Consider the following 21,618-nt stretch of genomic DNA (forward strand, 5'->3'; position numbering starts at 1 on the left):
TTGTTCTATTACTGTTGATTCATATCGTAGTATTTCTGTTGTAGTATTTTGCATGATTGCATTACTGTAGTATTATGTCTGTAGTAGTATTTCTGGTATAGTATTTTGTACTAATTCTGTAGTATTCTTGTATTATTACTGTAGTTGCATTTTTGTAGTATTGTTGTAGTAGTATAACTGCTGTAGTAGTTGAAGTATTTCCATAGTATTTTTGTGGTCTTACTGTAAATATATTTATGTAGTATTTCTTTAGTTGTATTTCTTATATCTGTGGTAATATTTTGTATTATAGTACTACTGTAGAAGTGTTTTTATTATTTCCTTAGCATTACTTTAGTAGTATTTGTGTTATTTCTATAGTATTGATGTAGTAGTATGTTCTAGTATTGCTGTAGTATGTACAAGTAATTCTGTAGTACTGTAGTATTTTTGTCGTATTTCTGTTGTAGTATTTTTGTAGTCTTTTTTGTGGTCTTTTTCTAGTATTTCTGTAGTCGTTTTTGTAGTATTTCCATGGTAGTGATTTTATAGAATTGCTGTAGTAGTATGTTCTAGTATTTCTATAATAGTAAGTTTTAGTATTTTGTGGAATTTCTATAGTAGTGACTCTGTAGTATTGATTTAGTAGTATGTTCCAGTATTGCTGTAGTAGTATGTACAAGTCATTCTGTAGTACTGTAGTATTTTTAGTTGTTTTTGTTGTATTTCCATCGTAGTGATTTTGTAGTATTGCTGTAATAGTATGTTATAATATATCTGTAGTAGTATTTTTGTAGTTTTTCTGTGGTATTTTTCTAGTATATCTGTGGTAGTAATTTTTTAGGTTTTCCGTAGTATTTTCCCAATATTTCCGTTGTAGTATTTTGTACCACTTAGTAAGACAGACAAGGACAACGTGGACAAAGCTAGCACCAAAAAAAACAACTGAATTGTTTTTCTCAGTAGTACATTTTTGTTCGGCGGGCTTCATTTTAAAAAGCCCGACAGGTCGCCTGCGGCCCACGAGCCGTAGTTTGCCACCTCGGTGAAGTCTAAGGAAGGAGATCGGGGATGTTCGTTAGGCGCCGTGGTGACATTCCCCTATCGGTGTGTATGCGTGCGCACGATAGTAACCAAAGCACTCGTCCTCCAAGTCCCCCGAAATGCATTTTTTGCCGTGATTAACAGACAATTGCATGGCGGGATGCTCTGTTGTGGGCAATCATCTCTCTCTCACACATTTTCTGGTTTGAAGGGCGGCCACGGAGAGATTCCTTCAAGGTCACCCAGCAGTTTCCCTCTTATTTTTCGCTCACCTGCGTGTTTAAAGACTTCATTTTAAAGCGGAAACGCGGGAGATGTTGGGGTGGGAGTGAGGCTGCGGGCCCTCCATGGAATTGTGCGCTCGGGGTGTTAATTGCTTGCGTTGGTGAGGCGTGCTTAAATTGTAGCACCGAGTTACACTTAACACACTGAATGATGTGCAAGTGCATGAAAAGGGTGGAATGTTTTTGAGGGGGGGAAAGAGAAACTTTTTTTTTACCTCTCAGGGCCACAAATATGAATTTTTAGGATTCAAAGGCCAGTTTAATTTTATTTTAATTTTTTTAAAGCAGAGCATAACCAAAAACAAGCGTTTTGTTTTGAACGAAAAGACAAGATTTTCACAACCTTAGATTCATTTGACAATAAATAATCTATTTAATGAAAGAAAAAAATGTAACTATTATTTCTTATTTTCGGGATCTTTCAAAAAGCGTATTTCTCAATATATTTCAAACGTGTTTTCGTTTTTTAGCAAGTAACACCAAAAAACGGGTATTTTGTTTTGAAAAAGATAGCTCTTTATAATATTACTTTAGATCCGTTGAAAAAGAAAAAAAAATGTACAAAAAAATTGAATAATAAAAAAATAAACAAGTTTTAGCTTTGGGATATTTGAAAAAGCTTATTTCTCTCAATATAAATTATATATATTTAAACATTTCTATTGTTTTTTTTTTTGTTTAAAAAAAAAATAAACCTTTTATGTTAAAAAGCGGTTACTGTTCCATTTTAAATATTTTTTTTATCTTTGGAATATTACAAAAATACTAATTTTTCTTAATATATTCTAAACATGTTTTTTTGTTGTTTAGCAAAGCACAAACAAAAACATGTATTAGGTTTTGTTCAGAATGAAAACGTTTACTATTTAACGTAACAAAAAAAAATCTATTTTATGGTTACGTTTTAAATAGTTATATTTTTTAGCTTTAGGATATACGAAGAGTTTATTTCTCTATGTTTGCAATGTGTTTTATTTTTTATTTTAAGAAAGCACTAGCAGAAGATGTATTTTTTAAATGGTACTATTGAATTGTATGCAGTTATCTCTTGTCTTTCAAAAAATCTTTTCAATATATTTTGATTGTGTGTGTTTTTTCTTCTTGTAAAATAAGGAAAAAAAATGGTGTAACGATCCCAAGTTTTGCTCTACACCAAAAACTAGAACTTGCGCCTTCTTTGACGAAATGACTTGTTTTCCAAAATGTTCTCAATTTTATTATGGATTTCAGGCGATTTTTATTCTAGAGCAGCTAACAGTTCAGAAAATGCTGTACGCTTGTGTATTTATATGTATAAAGTAAGTGTAAATTAGTGGTGTGTGTGTATATATATATATCATATGTGTCGACTTGAATAGATAAATACTGAAAATTCAGACTACAAAGCCGCAACTTTTTTCCCAAGTTTTCAACCCCTGCGGCTTATCCAATGACGTGGCTAATTTATGCATTTTTTAATGGCCGCCAGGGGGCGCCTAGGCAGTGAAGGTAAGAGCAAAACAGGTGGATTATATGAGTCGAGGAAGACGCAATTTTAATGTAGCTTCAAATAAAACTAGCATGAACAGACCCTCATCATGGAAAAGGTGTCAATCCAAGGGGGAGGGCTAACTATCATATTGGGAATATTTTACGATTCTTTTTATTTGTAAACTGAAATAATTTGGCGAAATGAACGGATAACAAGAAGCGACGTCCAATAAAGCCTAGATTTTTCAGCCAGATTTCTATTTATCCATCGGCATCGTGTGTTTTGAAGTAAATAGTTTACACGGTTGGATTCTCTGGATTGTCTTTGATGTAACAAAGCAATTTCCGCGGACAATCAAAGGAGGTGAAGACGGCCAGGGGACGTAATGCTGAGTTTATAGTTTTCGGGTATTTTGTTTCAACATGATTGTGGCGTTATTCTGAGTATATTTTGAAATGGTCATCATATCTTGAATTCCAAGAGTTTTTTTCCAATGACGTATTTCAGTGACTGGTGAAATCGTACAGACACAAATTTGTTTATCAAAAGTCCGGCGGCCCACCAGCAGGCTGTCGTAACATCATGGGGTTAGGTGCCGTATATTATTAAAACTCTAAACATATCAGGTTTCAATGTTGGCACATGCGGCTTATAGTCAGGCGCGGCTTATGTATGTACATAATTTTTTTTCCTTTAAAAATCTACTCGGTGCAGCTTATAATCAGGCGCGCCTTTATAATCTGTATTTTATAGTGTGGTTATGTGTATAAGTTCAAAATATTTAGTTTGTCGAAATGATGCCTTATCTTTTGAACAAAAAGATGGCATCGTTTGGTCATGTCACGCAGGGGAACATTTTTCAGCACCGCACAGCAAAATGTAAATGATCAACACAGGCCTAGAGAGCCCTCTTGTGGTTTAGTGTGAAAATAATATATGCAATTATAGACCGGTAATAAAAATGTAGGACTCAACGATTTAATCCTGTGTAAATAATTCATCCTGTAAGTCCCACCAGAGTATAAAGCGCAGCACTGGACAAACTATGAAAAATACTCGGAAAAATAAGCTAGCTCGCATTCTAAAAAAGCATGAGTCTCCCCTTGCTTTACAGGAAGCAATTTCCCTAATGCTTCGCCTTCATCTTGCGCAATCCGACTGTACCGTCGTCTCGATTTCCTCGCCGTCGTGTTTTTCATCCGGATTTCACGCACCTGCATATTTTTAACCCCGTCGACAGAATCTATTCAGATCTGGAGACATCCACTTTCACGCATTTCGCCACCACGTGTCGAAAACGTCGCAGCTTTTCGGTAGAATTTCTGGCAAGGAAGTAAAAAAAAAAATTCCGATTTGCTTGAGTCTGGGTTGCATCAGACAACAACCTCCGCAGTTTTTTCCCTCTTCCGCCGTGAAAACTCTGTTTTTTTCCCGCCGCCGTCCCACTGTGAGAAGCCATTAAGAAACGACTTTCCTTTCGCTCTAATTGATTCCTTTTCTCTTTCCCGATCGCCTCTCTTCTTTTCCTGTCATCCCCCCGCTGCGAGCACAGTCTTTTTCACTTTTTTTGGGGGTGGGGGAAATGTCTTACATCGCTGCCTCCCTTTCACCCCGCCGGATAAAAGCTACCTCCTCCGATGATGCCCCAATACCTTTGAACTCGTTGAACTGGAAACACGGGGGAAAAATGTACGAGCCCAAAACGCACACTTAAACTTGACTAACTTGGAATGCTCGATTTCCTCGGAGTTGATTTCGAACGGGGCGCCAAGCGCCATCGGTTAGCATTAGCTGCCGCGTTTGTAAAATGGCGGCGTCCACTGGTGCGGCACAAACACGCATGTGCGTGCACGTGTGCGCAAAAACATGCGTGCACGACAAATACACACATGTTCAAGACTGCAGTGCGCAAAAAGGAGCAAGGATGCCACCGTCGCCATTTTGTGGCGAGCCTCACCAAATCTTGGGCTTTGTTTTCCCAGTAAAGGGTTGTTAGAACTAATGGTTTTGGCGGAATTATTTTAGAATAGCGGATTTTTTTTTTTTCACAAGATAAATTTGCAATAGAATACTCCATTTGAGATTTTTTTCATGGAGTGAAGTTTATTTTAAATATAGTAATAGTAAACATTGTTCCAATTTTGTCTTTATTGTATAAACATTACAAGTGTTATTCAACAACAATATTATTATTTGTACGGTTAGTCAAAGCAGTGATAATTTGAAATAAATTGTAAATAAAGTCAAGCATATATTTGACTTAATTGCATTAAAATCACAAGTGTCATTATTGTTGTATTAGAAGTAATAGTAATAATGTATTTTAAATCTAATAATCAACGTGAAATAAAATGATTGTATTGAAATAACCGGTGTTATTTAATAACATTATTATTAATAGTAGTGAAAGCAGTAATATTTTAAATAAATTGTTAATATAATCGTTAACATTATAAGTATGTAGTCTTTATTAAAATTACAACTTTTATTTGATTACATTATTATTATATGAGCAGTTATAGTATAAGTAATAATAATTTGAGATATATTTTTGATCCAATAACAAACATTATAAATTACTTTGTCATTATTTAATAACAATAGTACCATTACCATTATTTGTAGTAGTAACTTTAATAATTTGGGATACATTGTACATATAACAGTAACATTAATATTTTGTCTTTATTGTGTTGATTGATTTCATCACATTATTAGTAGTAGTATTAATAATCAAATTTGAAAGAATTAGAATTTAAAATGATAAACAGAAAATAAAATCTTTAATCTTTAATCAAATATTGCTACTATTATGTTTTGTAGTAGCCGTAGCAGTAATAATTTGGAATAAATTGTAAACATAATGGTTCACATGATCATTTTATTGTTTTCATAGTTATTAAATTAAAAGTCTTTCTTAATAACATTATTAGCAGTAGCTGTAATAATTTGGAATAAATTGTAAATATTAAAAAAGATACATAAATATTATGTTTTATTTGTATTGAAATGACAAGTGTTAATTAATAACATTAATATTATTATTATAGTAGTAGTAGTAATTTCAACAATAATTTGGGAGAAACATATCCTAAATAGGAATTCTAAATATGTTTTGTCTCCAATGTATTAAAATAAGCATTGTTCAATAATAATTCAACAATATTTATAGTAATAGGAAAATATATACACATAGGAGAAATATATGTATTAATATATATATATATATATATATATATATATATATATATATATAGATAAACATGTCAAATTACCTTCCTAATTATTTGTGTTTTAAAATAGAATGGCAAATTTTATATAAAAAAAGTACATCAAAGGCAAACAAAGATTATATGACATTACTAGTTTTGTCTGTGTTTTGGAGAAATTTTGACTTTTAACCTCTTTTTTTTTTTTTATTTAAATCAGGACATCATAACCTTACGTTTTTTGTTTGAAAAATTGGACAGTGATTTGCGCTAAAATCCAATTCCTTCATTCTTGCGAAAATGTGTACCTTCACTCCCTTTGCATTTATTTTAGTTTGTTTACAAAACTGTCCCTGCAATAATACATGAAACTGAATCATTACAAGAATGCTTTAAATGCAAGTTTTCATTTGTGACTCTGAGGGTTTTGTGGCGAGGAGGGGAGCGCTAGTCTATAATTTAGCCTCACACGCTAGCACACAGCATGCGCACGTCAGGCCGAGCAAATCCCAGCGTGCTATTTAATGGCTGGTTAACCCCAAGATGGCCGTTAGTTGGAAACAATCAGCCGAATCATTTTGAGCGACGGACGACGCTTGAAGATGTTGCTCGCGTTAATATAGACTTATATACGTGACGTGTTCAAGAACAACACGCAATACGCTAGTCGGCTCGGTCGCTGACAGGTGGCGCTGTCCTTTGTGTAAAGAAAATTGTCAATATGACACGACGCGCTTCCAGTTGTGGTCTCGTCTTCATATGTTGGTGAGCATCAATCCGTTTTTTCTGTCAATGGTGTCACAAACCATCATATTTTTTTATCACATATATGACTTTATCCGTTATTTCCCCAATGAAAATATGGCCATCATTTTCTTGGTTTGTTTCTAGTGTGTGTGTGTGTATGTGCCTGTGTGTGAATTTAGCTTTTAAAAACCCATCAATTTTAAGCTATATTATTAAAATTAAGCAAAAATGTGACACATTAAAATTGCAACAGAGGATTATTATTTGATGTTGAAATCAATTGACTGTAACGGGATACAAATTGTTTAAATCATTTTAATTCAATAGCATATGTCAGACAAGTAATTTTTCGCACTGTATGTGAACATTCAATGTACGATAAGAAAATAACGCCTTCCCTATTTCTTCCCACCCAACAGAATTACAAATAAACACACACACTTGCAATGGCAGAACTACCAAGAACTCCGACTTTTCCAGTTTATAGCAATTAAAGTACGCAAGGAAAACTACGAATATTAAAAAATTGAGCTATGTTAATTTGTGTTGAAACAAATATTGTACAAATATTATACCGTTACTGTAAGTTCATAACAAATTTTTAGGATAAAGTTAATTATCCCTTCTTTGTTACTATCGTAAATGCTACTACGAAACAAATTGAAATCTGAATATTCTATCTGAATGTTTTGCTGCTCTGCAATGGTTCAAATGGAATAAAATAAATATAAACGCATGACATTTTGGCAAGTCACAGACTAACCACGTGAAGGAATAGGGAAAGATTCCTTAAATACATTTTGGGTTCAAGAATAATTAATGTTAGTTGGTTATTGGGCTAGTAAATATGAGCCAATTTATATGATTTTCTAAAATAAAACATGAATTATATTTTTGTTTGATTAAAATAAAACGTTACATACATGTTGTAACAAATCTTCAGAGGTAACAGTTATTGTATACAGTATATGTATTATTTCAGAAATCTAAAATATTGTTCAGGCCTTTTCATTTGGGTGTTATTTTAACGATAGTTGACAAGTTTAAGGTGTACAAAGGTTTTAGAGATTCATCAAAAGTTTCCATTAAAAACGTTTTGTTTTTTTTTTGCTTTAATAGTAATCTATCTATCTATCTACCCTGGTCATATCTCTCGAGAGGGGTGACCGACGCATACAAAAACAAAGAAAATAAAAAAGGGCAAAAAGTAGCAAAAAACAAAACACAAAAATTTTTGGACCATGGCCAACCCAAATGCCCAAACACCCAGACAAGTTAGGCACATCGGCACCTAAGTTGGTCATGCTTTCGTCCTCCAGATGAAACAAGACACCAGAAAGCGGCCATGTCACCTGGGTCAGGGTGACACAACACACTCTTTTGTTCAACAGCAGGGCCCGACAGCTTTCACTGGTTTACCCCTGTCGCATCATACGGGTGCCCTGCCCATCCCTTAAAACGCGTCCAAACATCTCACTATCCTTTTACAAAACCTCTCCACTCATTCCTATCACTAACAAGAGCTCTAGCTTCCACTAGATTTGGACCTCTTTCCTGCAGTTTAATAGTAATAATAATAATAATTGCAATATAATTATGATCAATGTTTTATTTAATAAAAAAATGCTTTTTTTTTGTTGCTAATGATTTAAGACTTGTGGTTTGGTTTACAAATAATATTTACAAAATATAATGACTACTTAATTCTTTGCTGGTTTGGCAAAAGCTACAATTATTTGATTTTCTTGCACAGGCTGTGAATGCATATTTATCACAAAACCGATATAAAATGAAAGTTGGTGGGGATAGAGACTGAAGGCAACTACATCTGCCATTAACCTCTGCTAGTTTCCCGACTACTTCCAGAGGTTTTTTAGGATGTACACCGAAAAGTACACAAACACACACACTGGCATACACAAAGGGGAGTAATGATGTTATAAGAAAAAAATAAAGTAATATATGAATATATTTTAATCAAAATGTCTTTAAATCTTTAGAGGGCAAGGTTTATTATTTTGTTTAAAATCGAATAAAATTGTAATAACACCTAAGTAAGATAATAGTAAAAAAAAATCAAAAATAAAAACAAATTTGAAAGTGCGCCTTATACACTAGAAAAGAGGCTTGATAAAATTAAAGAAGCATAATTACAATGCAATGCCACTACAATAAACATTTTTTGTTTTATTGGTGGAACTAGATTTCATGTTTACGTTTTTTTTTTTTTTTTAATTCGTTGATGTTTTATTTTTTATGAGATGCTCACTCTAATACTGGTTTTTATTTTGTGCACCATACAGTGCAGTGCACTTTACATATGAAAAAACTATTTGTGAAGGTGTGCCTTATAGGCTAGAAAATATGGTAATTTATTTTTTTGTACAACAAATGGTCCCCGGTTTGAGACCGGGTGAAAACATATGTTGGCCTGGAGAGAGATGGGCACCACCAGGCTGTACTTGCCCAAGACACACCACAGGAAAGGGTGCCCCAATGACCCTAGTTGTTAACCAACTAACCATCTCTGCACTAATGCTTAATTTATTCAATTAATCGACCAAATAATTGTCTATTAAAATATTGAAATGTTGTAGGCTTAATTTGTATTGTAAAAATTTTTTAAACATACTGACCAGTGTCATTTTATAACATTTTTGATTAGTTGGTGTGCCGCAAAATTTTTCCAATGTAAAAAAAACATGTCCTGGCTCAAAAAAGGTTGAAAAACACTGTTTTGTCAAGTCAAGTCAAGTCATTTTTATTTGTATAGCCCTAAATCACGAAGAGTCTCAAAGGGCTTCACAGATTGTTACACTATATTACACAAACTATTTTCAACCGACAAGAGGAGTAGGGTTTTCGTATGCAATGGAGTAGAAGTGAGTTTTAAGTTTAGATTTAAACATTTCCACTGAGGTTGCAGATCGAATCTCAGGGGGAAGAGCATTCCACAGCACCGGTGCCCGGATGGAGAACGCTCTCGAACCAGCAGAAGACTTCTTTGCTCTCGGGATCACCAGAAGACCAGCACTCTCAGATCGTAGGCTTCGGACCGGGACATAGGGGCAAATCAGATCTGAAAGATAAGAGGGAGCAAGTCCATGTATGATTTTGTACAATACTAAGAGAACTTTGAAGTCACATCTTTGGCTAACTGGGAGCCAATGCAGGTTAGCCAAAATCGGTGTTATGTGATCGTACTTTTTTGTCCTAGTTAAAAGCCTCGCTGCGGCATTTTGTACTAGCTGAAGAGACTTGATTCTGGACTTCGGGAGACCGGAGAGTAGTGCATTGCAGTAATCGAGACGGGAGGTAACAAATGCATGAATTATTGTTTCCGCATCAGACTGAGACAGTATTGAACGGATTTTAGCAATGTTGCGAAGATGGAAGAAGGCAGTTCTAGTAATTTGCTTTACATGCATCTCAAAGGATAGATCAGGGTCAAATATGACACCTAAATTTTTAACTGAGTCACTCTGTGTGATGTGACATTTGTCAATGTTCACAGCAGTTTTTGCGAATAAGTCCCGGCATTTAGAAGGACCAATGACTAACATTTCGGTCTTTTCAGAGTTAAGACGCAAGAAATTGAGTGACATCCACTCTTTTATCTCAGTGAGACAGGCCTCCAAATTTCCACAGTTTAGTGTGGAAGATTCCTCCAACGGAAGATATAGTTGAGTGTCGTCTGCGTAGCAGTGGAAGCTGATATTGTACTTGCGAATAATATCACCTAATGGAAGCATGTAAATGTTGAAAAGTAGGGGGCCGAGCACTGAACCCTGCGGAACACCGCAGGTAACATTAAAGGGCTCAGATGTCGTTTCACCATATTTAACACAGTGCGTCCTATCTGAGAGGTAAGATTTGAACCACGAGAGGACGGCTCCTGAGAGACCAATCCATTTTTCCAACCGTTCTAGTAGGATATTGTGGCGCACTGTGTCAAAAGCAGCACTAAGATCCAGTAGCAGCAAAAGTGATGAAGCGCCAGAATCCATTGACATTAGGAGATCATTTGTTACCTTGATCAGAGCTGTCTCAGTAGAGTGGTTAGCCCTGAATCCAGATTGCATGGATTCAAAAAGGTTATTCTCCGATATGAAAGCATTCAGCTGCTGTGCCACTACTCTTTCGAGTACTTTAGAGAGGAAAGGTAGGTTTGACACAGGTCTGTAATTACTTAATATTTCTGGATCAAGGTTGGGTCGTTTCAGTGTGGGTTTAATAACGGCGGACTTAAAAGCTGCTGGAACTACACCTGAGGAGAGTGATGTATTTATAATATTTAGAACTGAAGGCCCAAGGACGCTAAAAAGACTTTTAATAAGTGAACCTGGGAGAGGGTCGAACTGGCAAGTTGTCGGTTTGGCCGCATTCACCACTTGTTTGAGATCATCAAGTGACAGTTCACTAAAACCGGCCATTTTCCCAGGGCAGCCACCCTGTCGTGCATCTGTAAATTTCAGTCCTTTAATACGTGTGGTACTAACAATATCTTTTGCAATTTCTTCCTGTATGCATTGAATCTTCTTAGTGAAGAAGACCATTAAGTCCTGAGCAGAGTGTGTCGAACTGTCTGCGATAGCCTGTTGCCTTGTAAGCGATGCTACAGTGTCAAAAAGGGCTTTGGGGTTGTTCTTTTGAGACGCAATCACCTTCGAAAGGTAGGCCGATTTTGCAGAGGCAAGGGCCGCTTTATACTTTAACAAGCTGTCACACCAGGTTTGATGGAAAACCTCAAGCTTGGTAGCGCGCCATTTTCTCTCCCATTTCCTGCATTCTTTTTTAAGGGCTCTAGTTTCATCAGTAAACCAAGGTGTGCGTCTTTTAGGACGTGATTTTAGTTTTATGGGCGCTATTGAATCCAGCACACTAGTCAGGGTGGTATTGAACTCATTCATGAGTGAGTCAATCGAGCCATTGTATTTAGGAAAGGACGCAACTGCTCCAGGAAGGAGTTCAAAGAGCTCAGAAACTGTGCCAGTGCTTATATTGCGTCCGCTAAATCCCTCAGCTATATTAAGTCTACATTTAGTTAGCACCTCAAATGTCACTAAATAATGATCAGAGATAACAGTAGTACACGGTAGAACCATAATGTTTGAGGTTAAAACTCCTCGAGTCAGAATCAAATCTAGCGTGTTCCCATTTTTATGGGTTGGCAAGTCAACCAGTTGGGTAAAACCAAATGCATCAATTAGAGAACTAAATGCAATAGTAAGTGAACTGTGTGGGGAGTTCATATGAATGTTAAAGTCTCCCATAATTATAATTTTGTCTGCATAGGTTACTAGTTCAGACAAAAGTTCAGCAAATTCGTCTAAGAAAGTTGTGTATGGCCCAGGTGCACGATAGTTATTACATCAATTGACAATTGAGGGGACCGCATCACAAGAGCCTCAAACGTTTTGTAATTATTAGAGGTACGTGTATTAAATTTGAGCGATTTTTCAGAGATTAGCGCAACACCACCACCTCTTTTCAGCGTGAGTGCTATATGACTACTCTCGTAGTCTGGGGGAGAGGCATAATTTAGAGCTAAGTGCTCATCCGGGCGTAACCACGTTTCACAAAGACCCATACAGTTAAGTTTATAATCACGAATAATGTTATCAACAAGTAAAGCTTTTGGAGCAAGCGATCTAATATTTAACAGACCAAATTTCAGCTTTGCTGAATCATTTGACTTAGCTGAACTCTTTGTAGTCTTTGTCGAGATCTTCAAAAGCTCCCGGCGTTGTGGCCGTTCGTGAGCGCTGAGTTTAAAGCGTCGGTTGTCCGGCGAGGAATAAATGGTGGAATTAGTTACATCCTCGCGTCCATCCTCGCGTCCATCTTGCTGCTTGGACTTCACACGTTTCACACATCTACCTGCACGGCAACCACGCTTCTTTGTCCTTTCTTTACGGCGCCGTCGGCGACGTTTATTAAGAGGAATAGTTGTCCACAAGGATGCCGGGTCTCTTTGAAGTTCGCTCGGTATATCATGGGCGGTATAAAAAGTGCCCGAAAAATCGAAATTTAGACGCCCACCCAACCGAATAAGTTCGTCCCTACTGTAAGTGTTTTTGGCCACACATGTGTCCAAAAGTGAAAGCAAAAAAGACAAGAGAACGGCAATAAATAGAAGATTAGCTGGAGAGCTAGCCGCGAGCATGTATCCATGCGCAGCCGCCATCTTGTGTATTAACTTATACAAGGCGCACCGGACTATTAGGTACATGGAATTTAAACCACGGTACTACAGTAAAAGTTCAGATTGCATTAAAAAGACATTTAAATCAAGATAATTTCTTGAATAGAATATAGATTAACATAATTACATCTGGTTTAATAACTAAAATTCATTTTAGCAACAAACATGTATCATGTTTAATACCAGAAGGCACTCAAAGACCACTCTACATGTTTCTCAAAGGCAGAACAGTCACCGTATGAAGCATGGTGAGGTGTGATCGTGTATATAAAGCTAGGCTCACACGACAGCTTAATGCTCAATTTAGATTTTGGGGGGAAATGCGATGTTTTTGTGAGCTCACTCACATTTCCAACTAAATGCAACTTGTAGGCGATCTCCTGTGACTTCTATGTATCTCCTGGGTGAACGCTACCAGGTCTCACTTGCACAGAAGAGGACATGCGCCGTCACACGCAATCCTCTATTGTTTGCGAAAGTACTCATGGATTCTAATGCCGTAGCTTATCTAGCCATTTTTAAGTTTTTGTGCTATAGGAGTCGTCCTCCTGAATATTAACTGAATCCAACACTTTCCCCCATAGAATGCTTTCCGTGTTTTCATTCGCCATTGTGTGTTGATTTTTCCACTACGCGGAAGAAAATGGAAATTGAGCAGACGCGTGAGAATGAAGCTTAATGAATCGAAAGTTTGCAAGTGGAGGAAGCTGACAGAAGAAAAAACTCTGTAAAGTTTTACTTTGTAATCAATACTTGAATAAACCACAACCAAAGTCAGTTTTTCCCCCGCTGTGTTTTTTTAGATTTGCACATGTTTGCTCGCCTGTGTTGTTGTAAGGCAGCCGCAGCAGAGGGCACCCACGCCCTATCGAGCTGTGCACCCTGTGTATGTGTTAAATACAGAAATAGAACCAGCTACAGAGACTGCGCCTTTTAACTCGGTGATCCCTATGGTCGTGAAAACACGGCACTTAATTTTGTACCATCCATCCATTGTCTGCACCGCTTATCCTCAGTAGGGTCGCGGGGGAGTTGGAGCCCATCCCAGCTATCTTCGGGCAGTGGACACCCTGAACCGGTTGCCAGCCAATCGCAGGGCACACAGAGACAGACAACTCACTCGCTTATTCACACGTAGAAACAATTTGGACCGGCCAATTAACCTGACATGCATGTTTTTGGAAAGTGGGAAGAAACCGGAGTGCCCGGAGGAAACCCACACAAGCACGGGGAGAACATGCAAACTCCACACAGGAGGTTCGATCTGATGACCTCAGAATTGTGCCGCACACGCGCTACCCACTGCGCCGCCGTCCTGCCCTAATTTTGTACCATACAACAAAAGATTTGATTTAAGTAATCACAATACGTATCATAATTATGGACAATTATTGTCCAAAGCAAAAACAAAAGAGGATTTGCAATGAGCATTTGAAGGTTTGCCTCTGAGCTGCAGTAGAGTTCTGCACTTCTCTTTTATTTCTTTTTCAGCAACAAACAATTACCATGTTAGGCACAGAGGGCACAAGAAGACCACTTTGTTTCGTAAAGGCAGAACAGTTGCCATGTGCTGTATCATTAAATTGTAACTATGCATTTCCAATTGTATCAACCGTATATCCTTTATATAAGGCGCAGGGGATTATAGAGCTCTCTTTCAAATTTCTGTACAATTTGGGTTTTTAGGTGTGCCTCATAGTCCGGAAAAAAGGTTTTTTTTTTTTTTTTTTTGTGAACAAGCATTGTGGGGCCCCTCTTTGAAAGCGCTAATCTCCCGCCTCTGCTTGCCCTCTCAGGCCGACATAAAAATTGTTTTAAACGTCTCCTCCTTTCACCCGAGCGCATCCTTCCATAATTTCCTTTCAGCGCACCCCCGCTGGCAAAATGTCCGCCGGATTCCTTCCCGCTCTCCTTCCAAGGTTGCGTTTTTTTTCTCCGTCTGACCTTCCTCACAGTTTTTCTTGTGCCGTCAAGCGGCGTCCACTTTTTGGTTTCGCTCTGTCGTTTAGAATTTTGGCCTGCCTTTCCCCCTGTATCCTCTGTGTGTGAGAGTTTAATCCCCCGTCACTGTAATGCTTCCTAATTTCCATAAGACTTCTCCTTTCCCTGTTGTTCCCAGTTTCCTTCTTCACGACCTTTAAAGGGAAATGTGCTGAGAATGGTTTCAGGTTTTAACAAAAGATAAATGTTTCCCTGTTCTCATTTGTCTGCTATTTGCAGTTTTTACTCCTAGTTGTCTTTTCTTTCCAAGGGTAGAAAAAGTGATGACTCAGCAACTTATTTCTAAAGTTGTTTTTTTTGTCTTTTTTCTCTTTCCTGCACTGGCAGCATCCAAGGGCTCCAAACAAACTCAAGGTGAGATTATTCACCTCTTTAAGCATTTATAGATTTGTAAGAAAATGGAAAAAAACTGGACTGAATGATTATTTTTCACTATTCATTTGGGGGAGGATTGCAGTTATACACTTATAATAATTATTTTATTTTTTAAAGTGCCAGTGTTTCAAAAAATACATAAACTCATTTTAGAGAAAAATACTCCTTACATTAGAAGGAAATAAGACATATACACTGTATTTTCAGCTATAATGTGCACATGATTATAAGGCGCAACACCAAAAAGTAATCCCTGTTAAAGATGTTTTCATATATAAGGCGCACCTGATTAAAAAGCGCATAAAATCTAAATCAAGAGCAAGGTTCAAAAAATAAACATTCAGAAATATTAAGAAATCTGGTTGGATAAGATTAATATAATGGTTACTTTATGTAATGTTTGCAATGATGCATTTTGCAGGTTCTTTTTGGAATGTAACCCCCGTGATAAAGGAGGCATGACTATTCCGGATTTTCTGGACTATAAGGCGCACGTCCAGAAATAATCCCCTGTGAAAGAGTATTCATATATGAGAAACACCAGACTGTTAGGCGCATGAAATTAAAACTACAGAAAAGGAAGGTTTTCTTCTTTAAAAAAGGTCAGAAAATGTAGAAAGAAAAATAAATAAATCGTTTAACATTAACATTAGCAAATCTCATTTTTCAACTGAAAATGATTTTCTCAATCGGTCACTGTGTGTAGAAGCATTTTTTGCAATTAGGCAATTTTCTATTTAGTTTCCCGTATTTTGGGTCTAAAAGGCCCACCATATTGTCAAGTGCACTTCCAAATTCCCGGTGACTTTTTGTTTTTTAAGGTGATCTTTTATAGTCCAGAAAATACGACACTGTGGATACATTTTCAACAAAAATCGCACTCATTTTTTTAGTGCATAAACAAAAATCAGAGAGGAATTTAAGTCAGAAACCTGAGGTATTCAAATCATTTAGAACAGGATGGAAAAACGTTTTGCATCGCAGGCCGGATTGAGTAAGAAAAAAATGATTTGATTTCTTTATATCTGCTGATACAGACTCGATACAATGCATGAGGAGAAGAAGAGATCCTATTTTTGTAATTTGTATTTATGTATAAATATACATGCAGAGTACACAGTACATGTTATAATGCATTTTATGATTGTTAAGAGAAATTGGGTTTGTAACACTAAGAACTATCAGAAAATAAATTAGGTCCTGTTTAAGCACTAAATTCTATAATATCCACTTTAAGAACTTGTGTTTTCTTTCACATGGCTTTTGATAACTATATTGATAAAGTAAAAAATATGATTAAAAAATGCGAATCCATAAAAAATGCATCCTTAAAATATGATATTAAGAATGATGTTAACATTATTTGAATGTACACAATGCAATATACAATTTGTATTGAAAAATATGTTTTCATGTCAGAGGGCGGCCACAAACGGACGCTGGAAACCAGAGCCCCATCAAAACACACACCATTTTTATTAGTAGTACTATTTTGTGTTTTCAACTTCAGGCAGCTGGATTGAAGAGCCTGGCCTCCGGGCAGTGGTTTGCCCAACCCCCTGGTTCAGAAACTTTTGGGTGTTTTAATAAAAAAGAAAACGTAATATCATAGTAATGTTTGAAAAAAAAAGACTGACGTGAGAATATTTGTACAATTAAGAGTAAAGTTCTAACAGCTAATGTAAAAACATGGTCAAAAAAAATGCGAGATAGAATCCCTGGATTACATCAATAAAAATAATATAATACTTTACCATAATAACCAAATTAGAATATACCTCTGATGCTGCAAACAAAATATCTCTTAATAAAAATACTGTTAGAATTTTACAGTATTAGTCAATATTACAATATTGTTTGCAATGGGTCAAATACTAAGCTATTTCATTTTCTTCCATTTTGAATTTTCAAAATATTAATGCTAAAATAAGGCTTTTTCTCCCCTTTTTAGTGACTTTTTTAACTTTTCCCTTGAAGTGTCCTTAAATTATAATATTCCTTTACTTTTCCAACTTTTTTTCCGACTAACTCATTTTCACCAAAAAAATGCAATATATAATCTGTGTGATTATTTTGATGCTCGCATGTGTCAACCTCATGGCCTGCAAGCCAAATCCGGCCCACCACATCATATGTGGCCCGTGAGACAATGCTGAAAGAAGCACAAGAGGGGGGAGTACATGTCCACTGGCACCACTTGCAAAGCACCCACTGTAGCTGTTTTTTTGACTGCCATTAATCAACCAGAGAACATTGAAGAAACCCCAATGTTGTTTTACTTAAAATAGCAGTCACAGTAATGCAGTACATAAAATACAATGTTTTTTTAATGCACCTGGCTGTTTTTGCAGAAGTTTAAAGAGGCTTTAGCTCCTTTCTATGATATATATTAAATCTAACAACAAAGTTCCCATTTCCCAGTAAACACTTTTATTAAAAAGAAAAACGAATTTGAAATAATTTTAAATCATTTATTATAGTGTTTGTAAGTGTTTTTTGTCACTTTCCAGTCTGTTTCCTTTAGTTAAATAAAAAAAAAAACCTACGAATGCACAGTTGATAAACACTACAAAAAGTTTAATTTTAGTGAAGGAAAAAATATTGGGGGAAAAAAAAAATCAAATCGTTTCATAATTAAATTGTGAGCCTCCGAAAAGAACCCCTTCCCTGTAGCTAAGGCACAGTTTTTATGTCGATAAAGTACCAGTCCGGTCCCCATAAAAACGTTTTTTCTAAGTTTGACCCCCCCAGGTTTAACATGAATAGTTTAGTCTTCCAATTTTATACTAAGTGTGAATTTCCCTAAAGGGATGAATATAAAGTATCTATCTAAATTTGGTTTCAATTACAAACCGTATGTATTTAAGTCTATCACGTACATTTCACCGAATGTCTTTTGTAAAACTTGTTGGAATCTAGTTTGAAAAATAAATGTTTTTATTTTTCAATGTTTATTTCATTTTCTGAAAGAGTTTCACAAAGGAAGTGCAACTTCTCCAACTCTTGACATTTGATGGATTGTGTGTGTGTGTCCCCCAGCGACATCACCTTTGAGTGGAGGTCGTCCGTCGAGAGCTCCTTCGCTCGGGCTCCTCTTCATCCTTTTCATCCTCTTCCTCGGCCTGCTGCCCACCTGACCTCCTGGCACCTGTTGCCACGGAAACAGGGACACTCGGTCACTCTCGTCGGCCATGCGAAAAGGACCGCGGGTGCCAAGTTTGTCATTGTGCACGCACAATTGTACAAGTGCAACATTCAAACACACACATACGCACCCTCAGGGACTCAGAGCATTAAATATCCCCTGGTATGTTACACTTCCAGTTGATATATCACAGCCAATATAGGAGAACAAAAATATGCTATTAAGCAAGAGGGCGCTCACAGCATTATTTGAGCCTTTGGATTTCTTCTTGGCTCTTGGAGTAAAAAGTAGACCAGCATTTTCCAAGCGGAGGCTCTGAGCAGGAACACAGGGCACGACTCAATCAAAAAAAGGAGTTTAATCGATTATGTGTCAAATCATTTTCTTAACAAATAATGCAGGCTTTAGCATCTTTATAACTGCAAGCATATTTTTTTCCCGATCCCTGGCCACCACAGCCACGCCCTGTACTTACTGTGCAAAACTAACCTGTACGTGATGGTGTTTAAGAAATTGTTACTGATATGTTGAAACTCTAAAATAGGGGAGTTTTCTCGAGAAAATCTTTAAAACACACCTTGGCCACACCCTCTGTCACTCCTCTCTGACTGTCTGTTTCATCAAGGGTCATTTTCATGTAAAATAGAGGCATTCGATAGACCTAGCAAAAGTATAGTTTTGTGCCTGCTCTTTTTATTATTTTTCAAATAATTTTGATGATTGGTGTTACAGACATCAAAACATATCAAGGTAAAAAGAAAAAATGCATTATTTGCTTTAAAATGTAGATTTTTTTAAAAAAAAATACCTGTAAAATATGTTTTTCCATATTTTATCATTTGGCTCAATTTAGATATTTTCTTATTTTTCTATCAAAATAAGTTGATACAACAAAGAGAAAATAAATTTTGGGACCCTTTTCGCCAAAATAATACTTTTTTACTAGTTGGAAAAAAAAATTGAAATCAATATAGATATGTATATGTGTTTTTCTTAGCTTTAATAGACAACTTTATTTTGTCAGTCATTGAACATTCTTGAACTAAAAAAGTTAAAAAATAAAATATCCCCAATTGTATGCAGGGTGTTAAATATACAAATACATAATAATTTCTGAATATTTTCGGGATGAATTAATTCAATGTTCATGGGTCGTTTCGATCATCACCCAGTTCACGGCCTCTTTCTTGCGCTAACAAGAACAAAATGTCATTTTCTTCTGTAAATACTTTAAGAGAAAATCAAACAAATTTTGTAGTACAAATTTCTAGACCCACTAAGTAAAAGACAATCCTTGGGGGAAAAAAAAAACGTAAAAACCTTTTTTTTTTTTTTTTTCAAAAGTGAATAATAATAATAATTAATCAACCTATAAATTTCTTTCAGTACCGCGTTTTTGTTCCCCGAACACAAGAGTTTGATGACGAGAACTTCCTCACACTAATAAAGACCATTAATGTTTACATGAGGATACGAAAGCAATTAAGGAATCATGAGACAAAGCTGCTTGGCCCCCTACTGGGATCAAACTGGTCTGTACTGGGACCCAAAGGGTGTGTAATGGGTTGGAACCACACCAGATGACAATGATAAGGATGACGATTGTGGGAAAACTCAACGCAATGATGTCTTTACTGTATAGTATTTTGTATATTTGGCGGGGGGGAGTTTAACGCACAATTAATGTTTTCTATTGTAGATACAGTATGTTAAACTGTCTTTTTTTTACTACTTTTGTGTATACAGTAAACGTGTTCTGCCGCAATGTAAGTTTTAAAGCCAAATTGGCCTTGTGATTTGTTTTTGATTCATTTTGATTGTCTAAAAGAAAAGTACTTGGTTTTGGGTTTTTGAGCTTCAGTGCCGTTTGTTTGAATCAGGGGTCACCAACGCGGTGCTCACGGGCACAGGGGGACCCCCCCAAAGACATCTGGGTACCCTGCGGACCAGTCCAGAAAATACCTCACCGTTCATTTTGATTTTCTAGGAAATAATCAGTATATAATGGAAACGATTTAGAGAAAGTTTTGTATATTTGTAGCATATGATTTGTAATTAGTATCAGAAATTATTAACATAAGTGTAAACATATTTTTGGGAATTAGCATATCAAAAATGGATTGTTTGACTAATGTTTCAGTGGTTGACTAGTTTAGCTGCAAAAATATTACAGTCTAGGAAAAACATAATAACTACATAGTGACAACTTGCTAATAACATTAAGTTATTTCAGGAATGAATAAATCTAGATGCCTTGAACAGCGCAAGAAAGGTATTTTTTGTTTTATACCTGTTCTTTTTTTTAATAGACTTTATTGTCATGGTAACAAGTGAAATGCACAACAAAATTAAGATCCATCCTAATGGTATAAAACTGAGTGACATTAAGATTTAAAAAATGGGAATATTTTGAAGATTGGTCTTGGACTTTTAAGGGACAGTGTGTAATACTTAGTGACTCTTGGTGGTAAAAAAAATAACTTTGATTTCAATAACAAGCAAAAATACATGAATTATCATACAATCCCTACCTAGTAATTGTCGCCATATTTGTTGCGCTGTGCTCATTTGGCACTAGTTTTCATTCACATTTAACAATACATTTCCATATAATGGTGAAATATTACACAATGTACCTTTAAATTACATCAATGTGGAGGAAAAAAAATGCAATTCTTGTTTTAAAATGTAGATTAATTTGATTGTGTTTTTCTCATTAGAAGTTGGAGAAAAAATGAGAAACTTTATTTGCCGTTTTGTAACTGGGTAACAAATGAGTAGCTCTTGGTTTCAAAAAAGGTTGGTGACCTCTGGTTTGAATCATATTCAATAATACAATTTTTTCTAATTAAATGAAAAAAAATCATGTACTGTATTTTTTGATGTATATATTTGGAATATTGTCTTTTTTTACTACATTGTTGGCACTTCAGTTTAAAAACACTGTAAATCCCTATGAATATTTTGTTGTAATAATTCCTGTTACATAGACTGTAATTATTTTAGTTTTTGTGTCATGTTCCCTCCCACGTTCACATTTTAGTGAAGTCCGTAGCTTCTTCTGTGAAGAGACAACTGCGACCTGAGCCTTTTTTTTGTACAATTTTTCATTTCAAATGTGGCGACAAAATAAATTCTGGAGACATTTGTGTGGTTAA

At 36.0% G+C, this 21,618-nt stretch overlaps 1 protein-coding gene and 1 long non-coding RNA gene across 3 annotated transcripts in view; one reads left to right on the forward strand and one right to left on the reverse strand.

Moving 5' to 3' along the window:
- Window positions 1–18,670, reverse strand: part of LOC148372878 (uncharacterized) — a 37,135-nt gene extending 18,465 nt beyond the window's left edge. Inside the window, exons 1-2 of the long non-coding RNA XR_015849574.1 lie at window positions 18,591–18,670; window positions 18,364–18,463 (exon numbers count right to left, since the gene is read on the reverse strand). This is a non-coding gene — a long non-coding RNA (uncharacterized LOC148372878). The remainder of the gene's footprint in view (window positions 1–18,363; window positions 18,464–18,590) is intronic.
- The window catches only part of efna4 (ephrin A4), an 83,945-nt gene extending 62,327 nt beyond the window's left edge, over window positions 1–21,618 (forward strand). Inside the window, exons 4-5 of one of the 2 annotated variants that reach the window (XM_088327434.1) lie at window positions 15,268–15,294; window positions 18,355–21,618. In XM_088327434.1, coding sequence (XP_088183560.1) covers window positions 15,268–15,294; window positions 18,355–18,452 — 125 coding nt within the window. In that variant the 3' untranslated portion in view covers window positions 18,453–21,618. The remainder of the gene's footprint in view (window positions 1–15,267; window positions 15,295–18,354) is intronic. The other variant, XM_088327435.1, reaches the window with a different exon arrangement.

Source organism: Urocampus carinirostris, chromosome 2 (assembly GCF_059441175.1).
Source record: "Urocampus carinirostris isolate Australia breed hairy pipefish chromosome 2, RoL_Ucar_1.0, whole genome shotgun sequence".
Lineage (NCBI taxonomy): Eukaryota > Metazoa > Chordata > Actinopteri > Syngnathiformes > Syngnathidae > Urocampus > Urocampus carinirostris.